At 40.5% G+C, this 15728-nt stretch overlaps 1 protein-coding gene across 1 annotated transcript in view; it reads left to right on the forward strand.

The window, feature by feature from the left end:
* Positions 1-15728, forward strand: part of LOC109411287 (E3 ubiquitin-protein ligase MIB2) — a 96182-nt gene that overhangs the window by 35339 nt on the left and 45115 nt on the right. The window contains exon 2 of the mRNA XM_029855473.2: positions 7919-8104. Coding sequence (XP_029711333.1) covers positions 8047-8104 — 58 coding nt within the window. The 5' untranslated portion in view covers positions 7919-8046. The remainder of the gene's footprint in view (positions 1-7918; positions 8105-15728) is intronic.

Raw genomic sequence — 15728 nt, forward strand, 5'->3', positions numbered from 1 at the left:
GGGAAAATGCTAATAAGCCACCGCCGCTGCTGCTAGGTTGCTGGCGGTGCTTGTACCGCGCTCGGCGGTGCTCTCGAAGTAGGTTTCAAGATGTTTGCACTTGCGTTTCTTCAATTTCTAGTGGAATTCGAATCAACTCTTTCGTGGAATTTAAAATTGTAGCCCTAATAAGGGCTGTTTAATTTTCATTTCACAAAACCAAACCGCGTTGCTGCCGTGTCGTCGGCGCCCATCCGTTTCCGAACTGGGGAAATGATAAATTATTCTACCACCGCCGCTGCTGCTGCGTCCGTCCGTCTACCGCGGTCGACAGCGTGAAAATGTGCTGTGAGAATGCTGAGCGAAAATGCAAACCGAACTGTGCTCCTCCGTTCTGATCCGGTGAACGACTCCGCTCGAGCTGCCGCGCTCGAAGACGCACCGCACCGACCACCGCGCTCGGCTTGCCAAAGAGCACTAAATGAAAACGCAAACGGAGCAAACTGAACAGCTCTCTGCCGATGCGTTCCCCTCGAGGTGTTGATGAAGAATGAAGGAAGAGGGGAAGAAGAAATAGCTTTTATACTGCCAGGCGCACGACGGAAAAGCCCAAAGCTGCGCTCGAACGTGATTGGCTGGATAAAACATAGGTTCACTTTTCCTAAATTTTCAATAGTTCGCTGTTGAAAATCAATAGTTGTTATTAATTGACATAATTGCTGGAAATATTTGCGTCTGATCGGTGCTAAAATTTTTAAAATCCGTTCATAAATGACTGAGTTATTAGCGTTCAAAAGCTGACCACTTTTCGTGACGCGGCCGATTTTTGGTTTTTCTGAAGTTACACCCCTATATGTTGCCGAAGGACGTTATTCAACGTCAAAAGATCCGCTTCAACGGATGAGCAAGCGGGTGGCACCGCCCTCTGTCCAATGAAGCCTCAATTCTTTTCGGATCCATCGGCAGTGGAGGCAGCAGCGGAAGCAACATCCAAAGAAAAATCCGCCTCGGCAAACGAAAATTCGATTGGCGTCACTTTTCGTTTGCCGGGGCCCCGATTCTTTCATGGATTGCCGGCGGCAGCAGCAGCGAGATCCCAAAAAAGATCCGCTTCAACACGGATGAGCAAGCGGGTGGCACCGCCCTCTGTCCAATGAAGCCTCGATTCTTTTCGAATCAATCGGTGGTGGCGGCATGGGTGGCAATGAATTATACCAAAATGGTTCTTTTAAGGGCCCCAAAGCTTCCGAAAGAGTTATTTGGAGCATTATTCAATTATTTCTAAAAATTCAACTAATTCTAATTTTTATAGTTTAGTTTATCGATAAAGTTTAATTTTTATACTAAATACAGTAGACGTTCGGTCGGTGCAAATGGTTTAACTGCAATGCTTTTTAACTGCAAGTCCGGTAAGTGCAACAAATTTGCAGTTATCGCACCGCTATCCGTCAAAACGGTGCGCCAAGTTAGTCCAAATGAACAGTCGAATGATTTTTGCGTTCATTTAACGTCAATTGATGGGTTGTTGACGCCTGCCTGACGTTGCAGTTATCGAATTTTGTTCGCTAAGTGAAACGTAAACATGTTGCACTTATCGAACGTCTACTGTATACACCGCTGTATATTTGGTATTTGAAATTCCAAATTTACTGTCAATGTCATTCCAATCGAGTAGGATACCTGTCAAATGCGCTTTAAGGTTGAAGGATTCGTCATTGACATAATCGTCATCATTGAAAGTTCGAAAGCAGTTTTCTCATTCTAAACTGAAATTTCTGCAGTGAAAATAAGTTCACTGTACTCCAATCTTCAGCCGCAATACAGTGAATACATTTTCACTGCGGAAATTTCAGCTTTGTACGAGAAAACTGCTTTCGAATTTTCAATGATGACGATTATTTCAATGACGAATCCTTCAACTTTAAAGGCATTGCTCGGCAGCATCATCGTCATGATACGGGAATCATCATTACCAGCAACAATCGCCAGATTTCGAGTCTTTAGCATATAGTGATTTTACTCTGGCCGTTATTTTTGCTGAATAGATACACGTTTACTTCATCTGTGAGCCCCAAATTCTTTATTATGTGTTAAAAATTAGTCCTACGTCAACATTGCGGTTATGTCTCAGACATTACACACTCCTAGTTTTTTAGCGCTCTACAGCGATAAAAAGCGATTTCGTTTGCTGGTAGCACCAGACCAGCCCGTTCGTCACCGTACTCAGCTCAGCTGTGAGCTGTGGTGCGCGGGTTACAGACAGTCAGTGTGATATGTGTAGGGAAGCGTGTGAGAGTACATTTGTCCGGAGGGTGCCAGAAGCGTGGTACGTCATTCATATCACCATACCATACCGTACGTCGTACAGTTACACGACTCGCACACCGTTGTCGCTGTCATCACCTATACTCGGTGGGTTGCGCGCGATGTTCTTTTGACAGGCGGCAAACGGTAATACCGACCTACACAATTCAGAAGTTAATCATACACCCAGTCGGCGGTGAAGGAAGTGGCTCCTCTTTTGTGGGTTGTCGAAGATTGTTTCAGTTCAGTTGTTCGAGACTGGTGCGGGTGCAGATTGGCAGAGTGTGAATCGCGCAATACGCTGCTCTGGAAGGGTATACAAAAACAAACACATTACGGTTGTTGTTTTTGGCACTTTTGCGCATTGGTTTCACGCTCGGTTGTGTAAAGGGTTTCAACCGATGAACGGATCGGTTTGTGTGCCTCCGGGGATTCACGGAAGCTGATAGGGAGGTGCAAGTTTTCGTCGAAGTCATTTGAAATTGATAAACTTTTTGAGATTAGTAGAAAGTAAATTGACGAAATTCACCAGAATAAATTACGAGTTTTTGCTTTAATCGTAATAATATGATTGTCATAAGGATGTCTTGAACGTCGAAATCATTAAGCTGGTGTTTAACCCATATCAATGCTCGAAGACATTGTGTTGCTTAATATGCATACATGTCTATCTGTAAAGCGGTTTTTATAAAGTTCATTCTAAACATGAAGACTTCTTTAAACGCTGTTTCATAATTTAGACCTTATAAAATCGTCCCGAAAACAACGGGTGTTCTTAGAGACTTTCGGTGAACCTTGCCTTTTTTGCAGGAGGAAATCTTGTTTGATGCTGCAGCTGGAATTTGTGAGTTTTGTTTATGTCCTCGACGGCGGATCGGGTGGCTCTTCAATTGGTATTGTCGAAATAAATGTGTAATTGAGCTAGTTTTAAAAATTAAAATTTTAGTTTTAAACTTTTTATCAGTTTACCAAATAAACATGAATATTTTTGTTTCAAACGAACAATATTTGTCTTCGTGATAAATTTAGGGTCGCACAAGCATACCAAAGCTCTGAGCGAGTTGTGAAGCCAACCCTCCTCGCGTAAACTACATACACACCGTAAAGAGTTGCGTTTGCTGCTTTCTATTGACTTAATTGTTGATGCTACGCTAGTAAATAGTTCTACAGAGTTCCAGGTAAAACAAAAATGTAAAATTGTTCCATATATTGATTTCTGAAGCGAGTTGTTTTTCTTCTTCTTTTTTCTTGGCGAAATGTCCCCACTGGGTAAAACCCTGCTTCTCAGCTCAGTGTTAGCACTTCCACAGTTATTAACTGAGAGCTTCCTCTGTCAATGATCATTTGGCACGTGTGGCAGGCACTAATATACTCTATTCCCAAGTATGTCATTTCCATTACGAAAAGTTCCTGGACCGACCGGAAACCAAACCCGTCATCTCCAACATGGTCATGCTGAATACCCACATCTTTACGACTGTGGCTATATGGGCCCTCACCTGAAATGGGTTGACTGAGAGCTTCCCCTGCCAATGACCATGATGGAAATTCCAAAGCATATTCTAGAGAGTTTCTTAGTAACATTCTCTGAAGAATTTTTGATAATTAACAAAATACTGGATCCTTGTTTTAATATCTGGATTTAGGGCCCATTTAGCCGAAGCGATGGGAAAACTGGTGTTCAGCAAGACCATGCAATATGGTCCTTCAAATCTACAAGAATAACTTTATGTGTTTTCACCATAAATAATAGTATTGCATAATCTGCTGGGATCCGCGAAGTTCTTGAAATCTTAAATGTCATTTAGAAACACTACAAGGATATTCCAGGTCGTCCAAACAGGACTTCAGATCTACACTCGTAACAACAGCCGTATCTGCTATTCTCAGCAACGTTGCATATTTATCCGTAATTACTGGACCAATCTGGACTTGTTTATCATAAACCTTTGGGACATTCAGGTTCGTCCAAACTGTTCTATAATGAAGTCCTTCAAATCTACAAGAAAAACTTTATGTCTTCTTCTTATTTAAGGCTGTACATCCCCACTGGGACTGGGCCTGCCTCAATTTAACTGTTCTTTAGCACTTCCACAGTTATTAATTAAAGTGCTTTCTTTGCCTGCCATCACATGAATTTGTATATTGTTAGGCAAGGACTATGATACACTATGCCCAGGGAGTCAAGAAAGGTTTCCCGACTGGAACGGGAATTGAACCCGCCGTCTCCGGATTGGCGATCCATAGCCTTAACCACTAGGCTAACTGGAGACCCGAAATGTATGTGTTTTCGCCATAAATAATAGCATAGCATTATCGGCCGAGATCCGTGAAGCTCTTGAAGTCTCAAATGCCATTAAGAGACACTATGGGAATGTTCCAGGTCAGCCAAACCATCTTGGAGTTCAGAACATCAGGTCAACACTCGTAACATCAACTATACTGCCTATGATCGCATAATTGTCCCATATGAATAGGAAACCCAGCAAAGATGGGACTGATATGCGATCATGGGCAGTATATATCTGGCATACTGAGTAAAAGTTTCATAATCAATAGCGGTGACTGGACCAACCTGGGGTCTCCAGTTAGCCTAGTGGTTAAGGCTATGGATCGCCAATCCGGAGACGGCGGGTTCGATTCCCGTTCCAGTCGGGGAAATTTTCTCGACTCCCTGGGCAAAGTGTATCTTTGTACATGCCTCACAATATACAAGTTCATGCAATGGCAGGCAAATAAAGCCCTTCAATTAAAAACTGTGGAAATGCTCAAAGAACACTAAGTTGAAGTGAGGCAGGCCAAGTCCCAGTGGGGACGTAGAGCCATAAAGAAGAAGAAGACTGGACCAACCTGAAGTTTACTATATATTATTATGAACTTTTGGGACATTGAGAATCGTCCAAACTGTCCTGAAGTTTAGCTCTTAATAGTAACAGTAGTTGTTCTCAACTGTAGTTATTCTCAATAAACTTTGAAATGTAATTGGTTTGGATGGTGAACTAAATGCGGTATATAATGAAAGAAGTTACCGTTACACCCGTGGACTTTAGGATCTAAACTCAAGAACAGTTTGGATGACCTAGGATATCCCGACTGATCTGATACTGTCAGACGCGCCAACTTGGTCAAATTATTGGGGGTACATAGCCTGTTTTTTCTGATTGATATTTTGTATGGGAAAATTAAAAAACCGTCAAATATTGGGGGGCGAACCTATGCTTGCCCCCCTAAGTTTGCGCCTATGGATACTGTCTATTGAACTTTCAGAAGTCTTACTGGACATGATAAATAACAAATCGTAGCTTTGTATACTGAAAGTGTTATCGTTACACCCATAGACTTTAAGATCTAAACTCAACAACAGTTTGGATGACCTAGGATATCCAGAAAAATATATACTGCATGATATTCTACCCTTTTTATGCTATTGATCACCAAAACAAAAGAGAAACGTACAAAAAGTTCCATAATACCGCTTGAAAAAAATCCGGCTTCAAAGGGTTAATTAAATAAATATTTTTCCCCGTCGACTAAAATGTAAACAAGTTGTCTATGGAGGATGCAAGCAAATGTATGAAATATATCTTAATTTTCCATAGCAGAACAAATAATCAAATTTTTCGTTATTGTTATTTGTGGACATCTCTAGTGTAGATCTTCTTTATTACACACGGTCGTATGATTCTCGGAATTGTAATCATCTACCATCATCACTCTTTTTTGTTTTTGCCTTCTAGCCAAACTAATAAATCTATGCTTATTGCGTACACATTGAGGGTCGTACAATATTTGCTTTACGCAATTTAAGGGAAAAGCTTCGTTAGTAATTTTATTAGCAAGAGTTTCAGTATTCTATTAAAAAAACAGTTTTCGAATGTTTCATCTATTTTTTTTAGAATTATATATTTTTAATGAGCAAGCTAACGTAACAATTCTATGATCCCCAAAGAAGCTCCATCATTCATTTAGTCAAACGCAAGTGCTGACGGTCGGCGTCCGGACTCCAGAGCAGTGCATTAGTGCAGAGAGTGAATGATATCTGGGAAATCGGAAGACATTAATAATTTATGTGGCTCATATCCATCGTAGCCCGTAGAATCTCTCGTTGAGTCGTTTTTACTGTTTTGTTTGGTTTGCGCAGATCCATTCATAAATAATGCTTAAAATGCGAACGTTGTGACAGGAAAATACCCATATTTCGGAAGGTTCGTTGGCGTTGTAGCATCAGTTTATTTTGGCTTTCAATCTTTGAACCTAGGTTTTTTTTATGTCTAGGAAGTTTCGGGCTCAGCAATACGCTGTCCGACATTCATTGAATCTTCAGGAAGTGTGACAACATTATGACGCTGACGGTGATTATCACTGTTTTATGTGGGGCTGGGATGGCAAGTACTGCTGAATGGTTGCTATAGCTAAACTACGCCGTAAGCTCTCATTAAATAATGACCAACGGCGAACTTGAAGCAACTTTTTTTTTGTTTCTTCAATCAAAACAACCATCGCATCGTGCAATCTAATCGCTTCTGCCTAACAAAAGAGAAAACAGCAATAACTTACATAAAACTAGTTTAAACATTTACACGCTTGCTCTTGTAATGACCGCGGTTCGCCCCGGCTTCGCCCCATGGAAGGTTCATTTGTGCTGTGCTTTTTGTTGTGAAATGTAAAATATATATTAACGAAAATGCTCGAATCATGTAGCATGCGTATCAACAAGTTTGTTAAATATCTTAATTTTCATGGTATCGTATAATATTGATGAATCGACCGGAGGTGATAGACTAAACGCTTCCATCTGTTTGATGAAAGTGAAATTTGTTATTCAACCTTTTTATTTCGCGATCACCCCAATCGAGTTGTGGAGGCGTTTTGGTTTCTTCGGCAGTTTGGCTTTGTTTTGTCAGGTTTGTTGGCTCTTTGGCAGTTTGTTTTGTCAGGTTTTTGTGATTCGTGATTTAAATTTTTGAAATTATTTACAACTGAACATAAATCATAAAAGTATTTTGTAAAATTAGGTAGATGTTAATTGCATGAAATAAACTTTCAAAAAATCCTGATAATTATAGCTTGTATTTTACATTATACACTCTACATTTTCGCTAGTTTATTGACAAATCTTTATAACTACCAATTTAATCTATAGGACAGCTATTTTTTAGTTTTTTTTACGAAATAAACCAAGAAACAAACAGTTTTTATTTTTTTTGGTGTGAATTTTAACTTAAAACTGATTCTTCACGCATTACACAAACGACTGACAGCATCAAGTCTGTATCGTTTCTTTAACAAATGTCTACGGAATTTGAAGTATGTATTCACAAGTAGATATACAATATACATTTATTAACTAACCGCGTGACAGCCAAAGAAAGGTTAACGATGATGGTTCAGGGTTATGATGCCGCTGCTTATTATCGATCCAATGGTGGTAGTAAAATAGCCATTGTGGTTGCTTTCCAGCAATGGTAGATAGTGTTATTTGGTTCGCTCTATCTTCTCTTTATGATCAATCAGCAAATACATCGAAGGACGATCAATGCTCCAGTGAACTGAAAATTGCTTTCTTTGTTCCATTACAGCTGTGTACGGACCATTCATTCTTATATTTCCCCGTTTCTTTATTCTATCTTTACAGATTGTGCGAATGGAAGAAGTGTTCACGTGAAGTAAACGCAAGGCTGACAATCACACACAGTGTATTTATTTTGGGCAGCCTAGTGTGTGACGGACAGTGTTTACTCTGGACCAGTCAACGGAGGCGACATGTTGGCACCGGGAATACGGGTCGTTCGGGGGCCCAACTGGATTTGGCAGAATCAAGGTACTTATCGATAAAATAGAGAGTCACGCACGGACCCAGATACCTACCGGTCCAAGGCGTCTGTCCTCTTGTTCGTAATGAAATATTCATTCATGTTCTGGCTGGAAGAATGTGTGTCGCCTACATCCATTGCAATCGCGTGATAATGCGATGGGTGGTGTGGTATACAACACGTACGGAAGCGGTAGCTGGAATACAACATAATTTAATATTGTTAGGAGGAAACAAGGGAAGGGCAAATTTTATCCCCCGCAGGGAGTCGTTGACCGGAAACAAGAAAACATTTTTGGTAACACATGTTTCACATGTTAGGTATTGGTTTTCTATCGGTAAATCGGTGCAAATATGTAGTCTTAGAGGATACGGTGCATTGCGGAGGATTTGTGAACATAATTGAAGTGATTCTTTTGTCCTTTGGCATTTAGATGTAGACTGTTCCTGACTAGTTTCTGCTTACTATTAGTATTAGTATTAGTATTTATTTTATTAACTAAGATCAGTGAACAAGAAATAACTTAAATCACCACTTTACGCCTTCCTACACCAATTATAAGCTTATTTGATCATGAAAAAATTGAAGTGAGGTACGATAGTCTCGTTTAAGTACCTTGAGTCATTTGTGTTCTACCAAAAAAAAGTGTACATTCTGGATAGAACTCAAAGTCGACGATTGTAATATGTAGTATGACGGCTGTCATAACGCATATTTTATTGCTACCGTCTATCCCCGTTGGTTTGAACGACACCTCATGCAAACTAACGGGGTTAATTTTTAGTTTGAACTTCTAGAAACCCTGTGGGCGACGGAAAAACACCCTGGTGGCAGCCTTATTTGATGTTTTGTTTTGATTCTGCGTTTCGTTTCACTCCGTTCCATTAGCAGAATGACGTTTGAACTATTTTTAATGTGAACGATGTGCAGATTAGAGGGGGTCAAATTAAAAAGTGTTCAGATTAGATGTGGTCAAACCAACGGGGGTAGACGGTATTGTGTTATCAATACAGTTGAATAACAAGAGAATAAACCTGAGGAGAAATTTTTAGAGCAAGCTCCAGAAGAAGTGCAGGAAGAATTTTTGCTTGAAATCCACAGTGAATTCATGGGAGATTTTATCAAGAGTCCATTAAGAAAGTTCAATGGAAATCCTAAGAAGAAACAAACGAAAGTCCTACCTAAATGAATACCATAGTAAACTCAAGAAGGAGAACCTCTTCAAAAATTCATAGAAAAATTCCTTGAGCAACTTTTGGAAAGACTACAGCGGGCATTCTTATAGAAACTCCGGAGAAAGACTTAGAGTAGATAACTATAAAAGCTTGAAAATCTTTAAAATAAACTCCCTAATAAATTGGGGATGAACTCCTAGAAGAGGTTTAGAAGGAATCTTTGATGCCTTCCAAGATTTCTCACAAGATTCCTCCTGTATTTTTTTCTCGGCATTTTTCATGTTATTCCTTTTTTATTCGTATTAACAAAATTTTTAGCCTTACGATTGACTTTCCTTTCGAAGGACAAAATCACATTTTGTGAGTTCGTCGGAAGTGGGATTCGTTCCCATATCCTCTGTGTGGTAGTCACGTGTTTCAACCATCACACCATGTGCGCTCCAAATTAATATTTGTTCTTAAATTCCTTCCGATGATTCTTCCCAATTCTCTTCGTTTTTTTTTTCCAAAATTTTTACGATTGTTTCCGGAATTCCTCTTTGAAAATCTTTTGGGATTCCCGATTCCGATAAGATTCTCCAAACTTAAAATCTATTTAGAATTTGAATGCCTTACAACATTACTCATATGATTTCTTCCGAAAATATTATTGTCACTGCATTTTTTCTTGATATTATTTTATAAATTCTTCCCGGATATTCTCCCAGATTCCTACTGACATTTTTTTTTCCAAAACGATAAACGATTATTTCCGGGGATCCTCTTCTTCTGGAATTTTTCAAAAGAACCCTGCACAATTTTGTTTCAGCATTTTTTTAATCACATGCTTTCTCGGTATTGTTCTCAGAGTCCCTCGCGGGATGCTTCCTCGACTTTATCCTGCGTTTTACCTAAAGAAATTCCGTTGGTATTTCTCTCAGGATATATCCCGGGATCTCCGCAGGAATTTCTCTCAGGATATTTTTAGGTGATGACGCGGAATTTCCGCTAGTAGTGGTTCTCTCAGGAGTCAGGATTCATCTTCTCAAGGTTTCTTGCGACTCCTTCTGATGCTCCTCTTGGGATTTCCCCAGGATATCTTGCTGGGATTTCACCCAGAGGTACTACAACAGTTTTTCCTGCGATTCCTACAAGAGCTCCTCCAAGAGTTCTTAGCGGGATTTCTTTCGAACTTTCTCATGTAAAAACGGTCTTGGTGGTCTAGTGGCTACCGATTTTGATTCGTATGCAGAAGGTCATGGGTTCAATCCCTAGCCCGTTCCTTTCCACCTACTTTGTATCTTTCTTTCTACTTTCTCTTTCTCTTTACTTTCTCTTTCTCTCTCTTCTCTTCATATACAACTCATGCATATTCATATGTGTATAGCTATCGCTAGAACCAGAAACGTATTGAAAAAGTCCAACTTCCACAGCACAGTGTATACATATAACGCCTACAAGTTATGCAACCAAAGCGAACTGTGCCGTTTGTACTTCATAGTATTCACCGCACAATCTATCACTTTACGAACACTGACTATGAATATCCCCTATCCATGGATTGCATCACAGACCCAACGGTGACTCCCAGATCTCCCATCCTTTCCGTGTAACAAATACCCCAGTCCGTACTGGTTGTGGGGACGCAGAGGTGCTCTCGGTCTCTAGTAGCAAAGCAACAACCAGTACACTCTAACATTCCTTTCGCTTCCCAGCTGACTATAAGGACTTGGCCGGCGCCGTTATTGATCAAAAATGCATGAGCTGCTAAAATTGCACTTCGAGAATAAGTGGAATGTCTCAGCCCCTTATTCAGTTGGATCTCAGTGCCAGTAGTACCAATTAAGATCAATCACGGAGGAGCAACCATTGACATGTATAGTCAGAATTGATCGTTTTGATCATTGATCGGATTTCTTTCGATTTTTCTCATGTAATTTTATCAAGAAATTTCTATGAGCATTCTTCAGGGATTTCTACAAAAAAAAATTTCCAAGAAGTTTCACCTGAGTTTTTTCCCGGAGATTCTCCCAAAGCTTCTCTTAGTAGATATCTTGCGCTGCTGGTCATGGGATGTCTCTTAAAGTTTTTCTGGATTTATCCTGGACTTTCTCACAGGATTTTTTCCGGGGCTTCTCCCAGAGCTGCATTTGGGATTTCTGCAGGAGCTATTGCTGATATTTCCCATGGAGTTTTTTCTTACAAGTAATTTTTCTTACAAAAGGAGTTTCCAGGTTTTTCTTTGTAGTTGCTTACAGTGTTTCCTACAGTGATTCTTCTGAGATTATCTTTCAGAGATTTTCCCGGGATTACTCCCAGAATGTTTCCCCGAATCTCAACTGGAAATTGCCCCAATATTCAGGGTGTTACTTTCATGTTTTTTTTTTTATTGTTGCTCCTGATGTTCTTTGTGTGATCTTCCATGTGTTTTTCCTCCTGAGAACTTGAAATTCCTTGTAAGAAATTCTGAAGAGATCCAGGTGATCGCGGAGAAATACCGTAAGGGATCCAGATGAAATCTTGCGAGAAGCTCCGCTAAGACCTATTAGAGAAATCTTGAGAGGAACTTTGGGAAAACAATCCAAAGAAAATCTGGTACATCTTGGAAAAAAAACCTGGTTATAATCCCGGAGAGTAATATTAGGGAAATTCAAGAGGGATCTCCGAAAACTCGTAGGAGAAATCCCTGGAGGAGCCTAACACAAATCCCGAAAAACTCTAAACAAATCCCTGGAAGAACTTCTGTAGAAATGTCGCAATAATCTCATGCAAAACACGGAAAAAAATTCTGAAGGAACGTTGATAAATTTTGGAAGGATTTCCGGAATCCAGTGAAAAACGCTGGAAGCATATCGGGTAATCTTCTGAGAGAAATCCCGAGAGGTTCTCCTGCAGAGGCCCCGTGAAAAAATCCTTTAGAAATTCTGAGAGGAACTATGGTAGAAATCCCAGGAAAAACTCTCAAAAACCCCGGAAGGAACACCGGAATCGAGTGTGGCTGATCCTTCTTCAATTTAGTATCTATGGCATTGATTCCGTCATCGGACGCGTTTGCTTAACTAGTTAGCAATTAGTTGTTTAAATCGAACGATTTTGTTTCCTTAACGTTGATGATAAGACCTGCCGCTCAGGAACGATCTGCAAGATCATCAAGCATAAAAATGTTCCGTACCGTGCTTCAATAAGGCTGACGATTTTCTCAGGGACACCTTTGTGCGCCTACATATCTTCTCGGAAAACACTTCGAGAAGTTTCAGGAAGAATCCATGGAGGAGAAGCTTCAGGAGAAATCCCTGGATGAGTTTCTTGAAATGGAATCCGTAGAGGAACTTCATGGCATTCTTGAAAAAAAAATCAAAGAGAATCCCTTGACAAAGTTAAGTAGAAATTCTTGGATGAATTTTTGTAGGGACGGGCTTGGTGGTCTAGTGGCTACCGCTTCTGATTCGTATGCAGAAGGTCCTGGGTTCAATCCCTGGCCCGTCCCTTTCCTCCTACTTTGTATCTTTCTATATACTTTCTCCCTCTTCTCTACATATACACTAATGTATATTCACATGTTCATAGCTATCGCTAGAGCAAAAACGGGTTGAAAAAGCCGTTTCCCTACCTTCCATGTTTGCTAGCACAGTGTCAATCTATCATATAATGCCTACGAGTTATGCAATCAAGCGAATTGTGTTGCAATTTATTCAGAGTAATAAGTACACGAATCTATCACGTTACGCTTGGCATCCACGCACCAATGTGTGAACCCATTGCCAACTATATCCCACCAACACTCCGACATCCGCATGAGTTTGTGCTCATGCATTGAAGATGCCTGCTAAGTCCCCGGCAGATATCTCATTGGTTCCTTGTGTAAGTGTAGCAAGTCTGGCGATATTGGAGTAGCATCCACGGGCGGTCAATCAAGCTCAAGCTCAATTCTTGGATGGATTTTTGTAGGAACTTCTAGAGAAATCCTTGATGAACATTCAGTGGGATGCCTTGTTGAAGAAAGTCTAGTAAGAATTTCAGAAGGAGCTAATGAAAGAATCTTCGGAAGTGCTCTAGAACACATTTTTCGAACAACTGCAGAATCCTAGCATATACCGTGGGTACACAGTTATGGATCACACACGGTTACGGATCAATTCGATGTTTACGGTCAAATGTCGCCTCACTGCACAGCATGACATAACATAGCATAATCTTCATAGCATAAACACTATACTTGGCAACGCCATGCCATCCTAAGCTGCAACATACGACCGTAAACATCGAATTGATCCGTAACCGTGTGTGATCCATAACTGTGTATCCACGGTACCCCACAAAAAATCCTGGAACAATTTGAGGAGGAATCTTCTGGTGAACTCTCCAGAGCAGCTCGTGTAGGAATAATCCCTAGCAATAGTGCATGCCTTACCGCAACAGAGCCTCGTTCCCCTAATTATCGAAATTTCCATATTCATTTCCGGCAAATATAATTCGAAGGTCGTCGTTCCGATAAAAACGCTCTTTAGTGAGGCCATTAGAACAATTAATTACTCTCGATAGAGCGCGCACCGACGAGCGAGCGTACCGCACCGACGTCATCGGGGAATCATCGTTCCCAGAACTCTCTAAAATAAAAGCTCTCATTTTTGAGTAGCGCCCATGCCGCACAGGGACTGTGTTGGAAACACACATTTTTTTAAATTGCTCGCACGCTCACATTTTTGCAAAATATCAATATTTTTCGGTATTTGAAGGTGGTTTATAAACCCAGTGAGGTTGCCATGTCGAAATTATTGCAAAATACATGCTCATATGAGCGTACGAGCAATTTTAAAAAAATGTGTGTTTCGAACACAGTCATGTGCGGCATGGATGTTTACTAAAAATGTGCAGGCCGAACACATTTTTGAGCGTAGCCGTTTTTGCGTGAATGAAGGAAAAGCGATTACATCTTTGTATTGAAGAGATGAGTTGCAAAAACATAAATGCCGTCGTCGCCTCACTCGACGACGCGACGGGCGCGCAGCGAACCACACTACTGGCTAAGTCGGAAAATGGAGTGGAGAAAAAAAATTACACGAAAGTGATACTCAACAATTATGCTATTGTCTTCCGTTGTTGGTTGCTGGTATCAAGTTTCGTTTACGCCTTTTGTGTATTTGCTGTTCTTTACCTGATGTTTTGTCCTGTATCGTGGCTGGTTGCCGTAGTCGGTTGGTGTTGGTTGGAAGTGAATGTATTTTGTTTCCTCTTTTCTGTCCCTGAAACGCGTTGTGCAATTGTTTGTTTCCGAGAAAAAGCTAAACGTTTTTGGATCGATTGTGGTAGAACATTTCTATTTTTGGATCTATGCAACAAAGGCAATCATTGAAGTTTCAAGATTTTTCATCAAGTTGTTGGAAATTTGCTATTCTTCTGGAATATTAGTTGGAAACTGTTTGCATTATTACAATTTGCCAAGTAATTTGCAATTCACTAATGTAAAACAACAAGAATGATGTTTGCGTAGGTTAATTACCTTAAAGTATGAAATAGTTGAGACAAAATCTAATTCTATAATTCACATGAAATTTTTGTATAAAGCCTACCCCAAAAAAAGCAAAAACAGCTGTTTCATATTACCTACCAGTTATTGAAGTCCTGTTTTCATCTCTGAAGATTATTCTCATTCAGTTGGGCCAAATGTGCCGACTGACCGGAACATTCTGCCATTTGCGCGCCGAAGTGCATCCTTCGTGCATTACTTTTTAATTTCAGCAGATGTTCCCAGCAGCTTACCCTCGTCTTTGGAAATCTTCGAGAAGAAGTTGGCAAATGTGCCGAGAAGAAGTAATACATTGATGTAGGATGTCTGGTTTGCGGTGGTTTTACTTGTGGCATATGTATGACAACGACGGAAAACCATCAGTAAGCTAGCACCGCCGGTGGACGACGGATGGACGCAAAGAGGAAGGCATTAAAAAATCAATAGCAGCATTGCAGATGTACCTACCGTTCTGAAGACGACGACGTGTGCACACAGACACACATTACCAACCAGCCTTGTCGACTGCCGCTGCGGTGCTGCGAGGTGTTGAAGCGGTCCTAAAATCTACACCGCACAGTTTGAGTGAGGCTTTTGGTTTGTGTGTTTAAATGAAGGATTAAAAAGTTTTCCATTCAGATAGGGAAACCATCGACATTGGCATCAGTTTGGCTGAAACCGTCGAAATCCGCCAATTAAAACTAGGATAATACCTTGTTCGAGCATTTCTCATATGGGCATGCTTTATACGTAAACCTTCCCTGCTGTTATTAGCATCACCGTGCCTGCGGCTTTTCTAACCAATTCTGAATATGGAAGTGGAAATGCCAAATGGAGTACCACATTATTCACCTGATTTCACCGACCGCCTTCTGACTGCAAACCCACACGTGCTGGCTGACCCGTGTCAGCATAATCCAATAAATGTCCGTTTTAATCTCACTGACCGTTGACCATCGGTTGTTATAATTC

The sequence above is a fragment of the Aedes albopictus genome, chromosome 2 (assembly GCF_035046485.1).
Source record: "Aedes albopictus strain Foshan chromosome 2, AalbF5, whole genome shotgun sequence".
NCBI lineage: Eukaryota > Metazoa > Arthropoda > Insecta > Diptera > Culicidae > Aedes > Aedes albopictus.